General features: G+C 42.7%; 1 protein-coding gene across 1 annotated transcript in view; it reads right to left on the bottom strand.

Moving 5' to 3' along the window:
- Positions 1 to 5,763: 5,763 nt before the first annotated feature.
- The window catches only part of LOC124612585 (protein PXR1-like), a 48,578-nt gene continuing 43,746 nt past the window's right edge, over positions 5,764 to 10,595 (bottom strand). Inside the window, exon 3 of the mRNA XM_047140870.1 lies at positions 5,764 to 6,301. Coding sequence (XP_046996826.1) covers positions 5,764 to 6,301 — 538 coding nt within the window. The remainder of the gene's footprint in view (positions 6,302 to 10,595) is intronic.

The following is a 10,595-nucleotide window of genomic DNA, read 5'->3' as shown; positions in this document are numbered from 1 at the left end:
AACACTGCAAAAGTAGCAGTTATCGGAATGATTTCTTGGCTCCCTCGATATCATAGAAAGAATAAATCTAAAGGCTTTTCTCTCCTTTTTGGACCATTTTCTCAGATCTTCAAAACCGCACGCAAGCACGCCCCCCCAAGATTTGTTTTGATCACAAAGTTTAGATCCAGAGTATAATAGATAAACATTTTCACAGAGTCTGTAACGTGTCTTTTGTGTTTTTAAATCACAAATTCGACACGAATATAACAAACTGTCGACAGAGTTTTTACAACCACGATTAGACATTGTACTGAGCACATGTACAGGAAACGGGAAAGTAAAGTTCGGCTGACAGTTAACAAAACATCATCTGTTAACATAAAAACAGAATCGAGGGTTTTTTGTCAGCAAATGTTTTTCACCAGTGTTACCAACGTCATATACATTCATTATACCTCATTTTAAAATTATTTTAACTATATAATAGCTGTTAAATTCTTTAAAAATCGCTTAAAATAATAAATTTAACAGAAAAATGATTATTCCTTGGGATTCACAAAAGAACAATGGCCATCACCTTACCAACTGACCAAATGGTCTTTGACTTCTGTGGTGCACTTTCAGCAGCCTTTTTCCATTGTTTTGACTGCTGTTTCGACTCTGGAGTATAATGGTCTGATGGTTTCAGGTTTGATCAATAGTCACAAATCGGCGTAAAAAGTCTAGCGGATTCTGATCAAACATCGCCAGACATTATGTTGAAATGCTGTGCCGGATGTGCTTTTGGTCAACAGTGAGCAATCGAGACGCCCATCTCGTACAGTTTCTTCGTAGTAAACTCTCAGTGTAGAATACAATGCACTCGCTCAGTTCAGACGTCTACAGTCTCAGCAATCTCAGGAATTTTAATTCGACTGTCTTGCATTACCGTATCGTGGATTTGTCAGCGGTTTACTCTGTGGTGACCTCAAATTGCTGATAGAGCGCACTTCGTCTTCGGTACTCGTACGACCGCGTTTAAATTAATTAATCCAAAATAAATCGTTTTATATGATAGTGGATGCATTCTTGAAATTCTTCGTACGGTTCTTGTAATAATAAAGCGTACCGACAGTGAAGGCGTAACAAAAGTTTTCACTTCTTTACGCTGTTTGCTAAATCTCAATTTTTGTTGTTTATTTGTTCGAAGGATTTATAATTTTTCAGATGACGCAATCTGACGGTAATAAAATCTTATCAGGGGACCGCCCCTACTCATCACAGATTCCGTCCAAATATTTATGGTGTATATACAGTGCTTAACAATGAAAGAAGGAAAGAGGAACTCCCTGTGGACAAGCGTTTAGAAAAAAATTGCATTTTTAGCGCAGGTCGGGGGATACATGGGCCGTCTGCAACGATTGGCATAGCGGAAGGGATACACAACGGTGATCAGAGGGTCGCAGGGTCGAGTCTCTGTGTGAAAACTGTCTTCCTTTCCAGTGTTTGTTTACGCAAGTGGCACTGCAAAGCAACCGAAATAATGCACAATGTATAACGTTTATTAATATTCTCATGGAAGGCAGGAAAAGGAAAGACAAAGGAAAATTTGATACTGCAAATAAGTTTCCGAGAAAGGACTGTAATTGAAATGTACAGGACTTGGTATTCCATTAGTTTCATTCTGGCGTTTAATAGCGCTCAGCAGCTAAACGCAAACACTATGGTCCCAGTGAACTAAAATCGACCAATCCAGAGTGAAAAAGAAATCATAGACCGAGAAGACATCACAGTACATTTTTTTTCAACAACACCGGCGCTTATGACCTCAGTTGCTTCTGTGCACTCTAACAAATCCAAAAACAAAATTCCACATCACCAACTATCCTCACCAAAATTGGGCGAAATAATGGGTAGCACTTTGTTTGCAAACTGTGCGATGAATGTAAACAAAGTTCGTTTCTCTGTAGAAACTTCAAGGCAACCATGTCGCCCAAGTCGAAAGAATGTGGCGTGTACGACACGTGCAAGATGCAGAGACAATTACTGCGTCCCTCTTTTCACTTCGAATATTACCACAGCACGTGTAAATGAACTATAAAATAAGTATCCAATTGCATATACCTCCCCGGAAATTTATTTCCTATTGCTAATTTTCCTTTGCGCTGCCTTTTCATACCGTTACCAAAATATTAATACTCGTAAATATGATCTATTGCGAATTATTTCAGCCTATCTGCAAAATATAAAAAAATTGCTGCGAAGGGATCAGATAACCTTCGAACCACCGCTCTGTACTAGATCTGCTGCCTCGTAACTGAGCTAACGTAAATAGTTAATGACTCGTCCGACCAGCGCCAAAATACTTACTTTTTTCCAAGCGCAAGGCCATATTTATTCTTAAGCACTGAATGTTTAGAGAGTTGTGATAAAGTATCTGCTTCTTTCGAAGAACTAGACCTCTTTATGAAGTTTGATAAAAAAATAACGAATTTTCTGATTTCGCCGGCTTTATGGATTCGGTTTTCAAACTCTTTCATCTTGTTGTTACACATGCTTCTTATGTATGTCCGTATATTCAGCTGTTCTGAATGTTTTGTTTGATGGCAATCGAAAAGGTTAAAAGTGTTGTAGAATGCTGGGGAATTTTTACTTTTCAAGATGATGTATCAAAGAATTTGAATTAAATTTTGCTTGAAAAGAGGAATAACGTGCAGCACCGCAATCGAAACGTTGACTGCGGATCTTCTATAAGTAAGACAAGTGTGTACGGTGGTATAAGCGTTCCAAAGGGCTTGGGGGAGACACTGAAGACGAATACCGTTCTGCACTACCTAGCACATATATTGGACATGTGGAAGAAGCAAAGAAAACGGCTCTGGAAAACCGCCGAATTACCAACAGAGAGGTTTCTGACGACGTTGGCATATCGTTCGGCTCATGCCAAGTATTATTGTTTCCGGATATTTTGGGCTTGAAACGTCTAGCAGGAAAGTTTTTCTAAAATTATTGAACTTCCGCCAAAAGCAACGTCACTTAGACGTCGCTCAGAAATTGGTGAATGAAGTCAGCGATACATAACTTCTAAATAAAGATTAACAGGTAACAAATAATGGGTATAGGAGCTAAACTGTCCTGTTTTTTGCCAAAAACATCACGTATTCCTTACTGACCGTACGACTCACGATGCACTATCCCATTGTAATCGAAGAAATCAGTGGAAACTGCCTGAAGAACAAACACCGAAAAAATTCGACAATCGCGATCAGATGTGAGGTTTCTTCTCACTGAGTTCTTCGATTACAATGAGATAGCGCATCAAGAGTCGTACGGTCAGTAAGAAATACGTGATGTTTTTGGCAAAAAAATAGATCATTTATGTGGCCCCAGCCAACGTTTTCGCCGGGCATGCCCCCCCCCCCCCCCTGCACCCCGAGACTTCAACGACGTTTTGCCACCACTGATGAGGTAGAAACAAAATCGTTGTCGGAGTTGAACGGCATAACGAAAAGCGGGTTGTAGAAGTGCTTCCAAGATCGGTAAAAGGGCTGGCGCATGAAGGGGAGTAATCTGAAGGGCACAATGTTGTGTTGATTAACAACAGTTTTTTCAAGCGAACCAAAAATTACCGTTACTTTTTGACCACACGTCGTACAAGCGAATGGTACGGTGTTCCGCACCTGCGATATGCTTAGTTCTGGTTAGGTCGATCTTCCCTTGTTCACGATTCGTTGGAAATTCAGTAAATTATAGAAGAGACCTACAATCATTCACTTTCGAATTATAACGTACAATGAGTTTATTAGCGCCTTGGTAGTTTTTTAAGAGAATCTTGCCAATGCGAGACTTTTTTACTCCAGATAGATGGAGCGAATTACGGAAAAATTTCGAAGTTATCACTGGTTCAACATTATCGTAAGCAAACATTCGGTCACTTAAAACAACGAGAAATTCTATGCTGAACCTGGAGCTCCTTCAGCGATGCGCGCACTGCCGGTAGTCGTGTGGTCGTCTGACCACCTTGACCTCAGCACCCGCGAGTGCCCGAGTAGTGGGCAGCAGCAGCGGGCGCCCACACAGCCCTCGCTCCTGTCTTCTGCGGCAGATCAGTGCGACCAGCATTTTGAGACACTGCGGCGGCGGGAGGCAGTCTGCTTCCCTATCACAACGTGGTAGGCTGCGAGCGCAGTCAAGATTCCCCGTGCGCGATGCTGACCTGCGCACGGTGAATCTTGTCAGCATCGCCTCTTGGTGTTGGCCAGCCTTCGTGATCGCACGTGTTGCGAATGTTCTCCCTGTAAATTTGACAAGATTCAACATGAGCGAGTGTTTGCGCCGGATAATTATGCCTACCATTTGTAAACTGACCGGCTGACTGCTTGTAATGCCATTTGGTTGAGACAACATAGCTATGTTTGTTGTGTGCATCTAGATGGTGAGAAACTGGTGGAAGACACATGTGCTGGTTCTCTAGTCACAAGTATTAAAACCTTAGTTGACTTCGTAAAGTTCAAAGATGATCTGGAATCTGTTAAATCACTGACATAGGTATTCGTTAAAAAATAAGAGTGGAACTACCAGTTTACTCCAGTTTAGAGTTTACATGTAAAGATCTTCGCAGATGGGGTAAGTTTCTAGTTACTCAGTGGTTTGCAGCGCGTCCCACATAACTACCTTTGTTATGTTACGGTTTCTACAAATATAATTTCCACTCTCTATCTTCGGTATTACACTGTGCAAGCGATCTGTAGCAAAGTGCTATGTGGTCGGTATCGAGAACAGTCGCATAAATGGTATACTCTTGCAAACTTCGTGAAAATACATGACATTCCGGAAATTTATCGTATGCTTCTCGATGGTTTCAGCACAAAAGTGTCACAAGTACGTAGTTTTTTCTTTTTTGTGTAAAATCGTATGTTTCAGCTGATACCGGTTTCGAGATGGGTGAATTAATTCGGGATTGACGAACCATTTCTCATCGACAGTGTTCAGAAATTAAATGTTCTTGTAATCCGAGAGTTCGGAGATGATCGCACGCAACTCGTTCAGAAACCACAGCAGCAAGCCGGCCAGATCTGAAACAGTACCGTCAGCGGACCTCTTTGTGCCAGGGAAACCAGCCCTGCCTGTGTACACGATGTACACCTGTTCAGAGAGCGACCGCTGTCCGTGGAAGATGCTGGCATCAGGCCAGTGTGTGTGCGTGCGGAAGGGGGGCGGGCGGTTGACTCGTGTTCATTGGCCGGCCGCTCCGCTGTGGACGACCGACCGACCTCGTGCTGAAACTACTAAATACGGTGCCTGTGGTTTTCTTCCGATCTGTCTTCGCGGTACGTGTGTGTCTGGTGGTAGGTAGTTCTGTGCAGGATGCTCAAATGATGGTGTCTGGCGCAGGACACGATTTAATACAACGGTATGGTGTGGTGGTACAGTCGCTTGTGGTGATATAGCCTGGTTGCATCTACATCTACATCCATGCTCCGCAAGCCACCTGACAGCGTCTGGCGGTGGGTACCCTGAGTACCTCTATCGGTTGTCCCTTCTATTCCAGTCTCGTATAGTTCGTGGAAAGAAAGATCGTCGGTATGCCTCTGTGTGGGCTCTAATCTCTCTTATTTTATCCTCGTGGTCTCTTCGCGAGATATACGTAGGATGGAGCAATATACTGCTTGACTCCTCGGTGAAGGTTTGTTCTCGAAACTACAAGAAAACCCGTCTTCCACTGCAGTTTATCTATCATCTCTGTAACGCTTTCGCGATTACTAAATGATCCTGTAACGAAGCGCGTTGCTCTCCGTTGAATCATCTCTTCCTCTTCCTCTTCCTCTTCCTCTTCCTCTTCCTCTTCCTCTTCCTCTTCCTCTTCCTCTTCCTCTTCCTCTTCCTCTTCCTCTTCCTCTTTTCCTCCTTCTTTTCCTCTTTTCCTCCTTCTTTTCCTCCTTCTTTTCCTCTTTTCCTCCTTCTTTTCCTCTTTTCCTCCTTCTTTTCCTCTTTTCCTCCTTCTTTTCCTCTTTTCCTCCTTCTTTTCCTCTTTTCCTCCTTCTTTTCCTCTTTTCCTCCTTCTTTTCCTCTTTTCCTCCTTCTTTTCCTCTTTTCCTCCTTCTTTTCCTCTTTTCCTCCTTCTTTTCCTCTTTTCCTCCTTCTTTTCCTCTTTTCCTCCTTCTTTTCCTCTTTTCCTCCTTCTTTTCCTCTTTTCCTCTTCCTCTCCCTCTTCCTCTCCCTCCTTCTTTTCCTCTTTTCCTCCTTCTTTTCCTCTTTTCCTCCTTCTTTTCCTCTTTTCCTCTTCCTCTCCCTCTTCCTCTCCCTCCTTCTTTTCCTCCTTCTTTCTAATGTATGTATACTGAAGTAACAGTAATACACCCGAGCTGACCACTGTATTTGACGCTTTCCAAGAAAACACCATCTGCCTCTAAACTTACATGCATCTGCTTTAAGGGATAACAAAGTGGATGGGTGATTGAGATGGAGCTGTAACGAGGTATGATTCAATGGCTGACTGATGATGCATTCTAGAGGGGGGGGGGGGGGGTAGAGATGCTGCTGCAGGTCGGTTGATCATTTTTTTCCGTTGTTCTGTCAGGATGCATCAGTTGTGTGACGTAGAGCACTGCCTACTTGCGATCGTAAACAGCAAACCTGTCTGTCACCAGAGGACTTCCATCTCATCTATGATGAAACGTGACCACTCTGTTTCGACACTTCCCTATACACATACGAAGATTTACATGACACTCCATTCCCTTGTCGCATCTTGAGTGAAAAATCGAGACTTCAATTTCGTGACAAAAATGATTACAAGTTAGCAACAAGTGTTCGTAAGGCGCTGCAATCCTTTAACCATCTGCTTCACGAATGTCCTGTTTACAGAGTTAGTGGCGGCATGACGTGTAATTTCATATGTCAGACACCGTTGCTATGCGTTTATCTGTTTCCTTGTAAGAGGTATTCTCCATTATTAATGATCATTCTACACAGGACTGATGCGAGCATAGTATAATTTCGGAACCATGATCGGATGTGAACACAGGACGCTAAACGACTATGGAAAGCTAGACTGTGCGTATATCACACAGAGCTGATGTTTTAAGGAAGTAGTGTTTCCATTTTACAGTTTGTCACCATAGTTAATTGTAGAGAAACCTGCAGGTGTGCCATGTGCAGGAAATATATTTCTTACATTAGAATATTAACAGTGCTTCATTCCACACAACTGATAGGTCGGAAACTCTAGCGATCTAACATTATAACCTACTTAAAGTGCAGAACCGTGTAGCCATAGGAGTGCATGTGTTCGTTCTCTCAAACGATTAACCTCCTGGTACTGACCACAGACACTAGGACAATACTTCAGAATTGATAGCGAAGTTGATTTACGTAAAATGCTTCAAACTCCATCTGTCTGCAGCTTGACCATGCATAATAACGGCCCGGTTCTTGTTCTTCTTAACCGTCTATTACATCACAACACTTTCAAATCTACTACTATATATCTATAAGGGGTGCTAGCCACCTCGACATAGGGAGAATCTAGAGAAATCTTAGCACTTGGATGGGTGCGGACTTTGCAAGCTCCATTGATCCACAAGATGCGGGATGTACTGTTCTACCCCTGGTTATTTGCAGGTTTAATCAGTAACGGTGCTGCAGGATGGGTTAGTCGAAGATAGTGCGAGGGATCTTTCAAACTTTATTCTAAGATTGCGAGAATGCCCTGTGACACCCATCCGCATAGAGACAGATCGTAAATTAGAAACTATGCTCAAAGTGCTAGAAAATATGTAGATCGCTGTCTGGTATACATAGATGATGTATATGTTCGAGAATTAACAAAAGAATGAGGTACTGCAGTCATCTATCTACATTCGCAATGGTACCTGGAAAGTACAGAAGGGGAGGTTTAGCAGTGATACTGAAACTGCGAAGCATACTGTCCCAAAATTGGTAGGTGTCTAGATGACTGTAAAATTGTTCACACTATCTGTGATGCCTATTATTCCAGTGCATCGACGGTGTCTTTTCCATCCCACCCGTCCACCGGTAAACTGTTGATTGCCATATATTGATTGACTGATGTCCCTTGTTTGAGATGGAGCAAGAGTCTTGGTGGAGGGGCGGCAGCTAGCACCGAAACAGTGATCACATACATAACTGCAACATGAGGAATCAATCGAAACGGAACACAGTATCACCAGCTATCCCATCACTGTGACAGATGAGTTTAAATGTAGAGGTTGTCAGTCACCTTGGGACAGCAGTTTGGAAAGGCTCCACAACACTGTGAAACTCTACCAGTTTTCTTACTTTGTGACTGTCTTCAGTAGTAACAACATGACTTACACCAAGCGATGTCTAGTTTTCTGTGAGAGACAACGAATCAGAACATGTTAACGTCAGTTTAGAAACTGACACTGACCTCGAACTTGTGGCAGTAAAAACAGAATGTATGGCAGTGTACAAAGCCGGTTACAGTGGAAAAAGAACGTTTCAAACGACGACACAAGAAGCCTCTCTTGCGACTGACGGGGTAGTCTGTGGGATATGGTTATCCTCCTATAGTACGGGCGTTGACACTTCACACTGGTCTGTGGATCAATACCTGTGTTTTTTATAGGATCACCACGTGCACTCGATGGCATCACGCAGATGGTATTTGTTTCCGATATATGGGAAGAGAGATGTGGTAAAACTCTTATCGAGTTCTTAATCGGATGAAGTTAGCAGAGGTTTTACAGTCCCTAATTTTTCTCTGTTGGGTGGTACAGAACAACGATGATAAAATGCTGGGGTGATAGGCGTGAAAGGACCCTGAGGTACACGGATTTGCTTCAGAGTGCAGCACCTGTATGTAGTTTGGAGACGCACCACAATACAGTAGCAAAATCCTCGTCCTTCTCCCAGTTCCCATTCTATCTTTTATACAACATATTCCCATCCCCATCAAAAGGTCAAAACACAATGCTGTTGCACTAACTCAGCTTAGCCTGTTTGTACATGGGCAGCAGAATGTTGTAGATATAGCTCTCTCCAACTTCTGCTCAGTTCTGACTTAAATTGGAACGATCACATGCACAAAGCTGCAGGGTGGCAGTGCAGAGTCTGATGGGACAGTTGCAGGATGCATAGGGACAATCTAAAATTTTACTGGAGCAGGTTCGAAAAGGTGACTCGTTTCGAGATATGAAAGTGCCAGAAATATGATTAAAAGACTCGTCCATAGGATGCAACGTAGGAATGTGATTGAATCGAATGACTTGACTCCAATTCATGGACAGCATTTCTACCGGAAAACGTAGCACTAGTGATCTGAAAAGCTAGTGTACACAATCAGCACACCATCTACTGTTTGTGGTCCTTCGCAGTCAACCAACGCTATAACCCAGTGGATATATCGCAGAAACCCTGACGTGGCAATGAGACAGAATGCGTTACAAATACTGGCTGCATGGGCGATCAGCAAATATCGGGTTCATACGTCGTTCCTTAGCTGAATCGCTTTCAAAAATCGGCGTTTTTATTAAGAGCTTAAACCAATCGGCGACGTGTAACCACACTGTTGGTCTGATAATATACACTCTGGCAATCACCGTCTATATTCAGTGTTGCGGTGTTTGTCTGGAAAAACCACATTATTCGGAGGTAATGCCATACCTCGATTTATAAGGCTTGTATAGTTTTTAACACAGATATCATTACCGATGCTTGTGCGCACCTGTAGAACCCCTTGTGACAGTAACATAGTCGTTGCGAAAGTGTTATTAACATCTGGCGGCTTACATCTCTCCTTTCAGTCCGGAACCGCGCGACTGCTACGGTCGCAGGTTCGAATCCTGCCTCGGGCATGGATGTGTGTGATGTCCTTAGGTTAGTTAGGTTTAAGTAGTTCTAAGTTCTAGGGGACTGATGACCACAGATGTTAAGTCCCAGAGTGCTCAGAGCCATTTGAAGCATTTGAAAATCTCTCCTTCTAAGACACAATGGTACCACTCACAAGAACGACTTATGATACATGTCCACTCATCGCTGATTTTCGGTCAGCATTATTTTGTGTCGGAAGCAATCAGTTAACTGACAGAGTATTGTACAGGGTATTTATCAATGAATATTGGGGTTTTAACGCTTTATAATAGTTATTATATTAAACTTAGTTATAAATGATATGCCAAATGAAAGAGCAACTCAGTTATACCAAGAACTTGTCATGCAGCACACATCCAGCGCTCGTCTAGCGGATTGCAGCGGAAGCATTGCGCGCTGCGCATGCACACTGGTGCCAAACACAACTGTTTGAGTTGCTCTTTCATTTGACATATCATTTATAACCGTAAGTTAAATATAGTAAATATTTTAAAGCGTTAAAACCCCAATATTTACTTATAAACGCCCTGTACGTAGTAGCAGGGAATGCATGATAGGTGAACTTTGAGCATCAGGCTTATAAAGAGAGTGCGCGCGTGCCCGCGCGCAAAGAAAATGAATATGACCTGTCGTAAGGGAAGGTATGGATTTGTAAGCCACAAAGGGAATGGAAGATTTTATTTATTTTTTACTTGGAGAAGTACGTAAAGTCATCAGTGGTACAGATATTTCTATTTCCATAGCCACAGCCGTCAGAAGGGGTATTTCTGATACTTCGC

The sequence above is a fragment of the Schistocerca americana genome, chromosome 4 (assembly GCF_021461395.2).
Source record: "Schistocerca americana isolate TAMUIC-IGC-003095 chromosome 4, iqSchAmer2.1, whole genome shotgun sequence".
Classification (NCBI taxonomy): Eukaryota; Metazoa; Arthropoda; class Insecta; order Orthoptera; family Acrididae; genus Schistocerca; species Schistocerca americana.
Note: the sequence above shows the minus strand (reverse complement) of the source record. Positions and strands in the feature narration are given on the sequence as shown.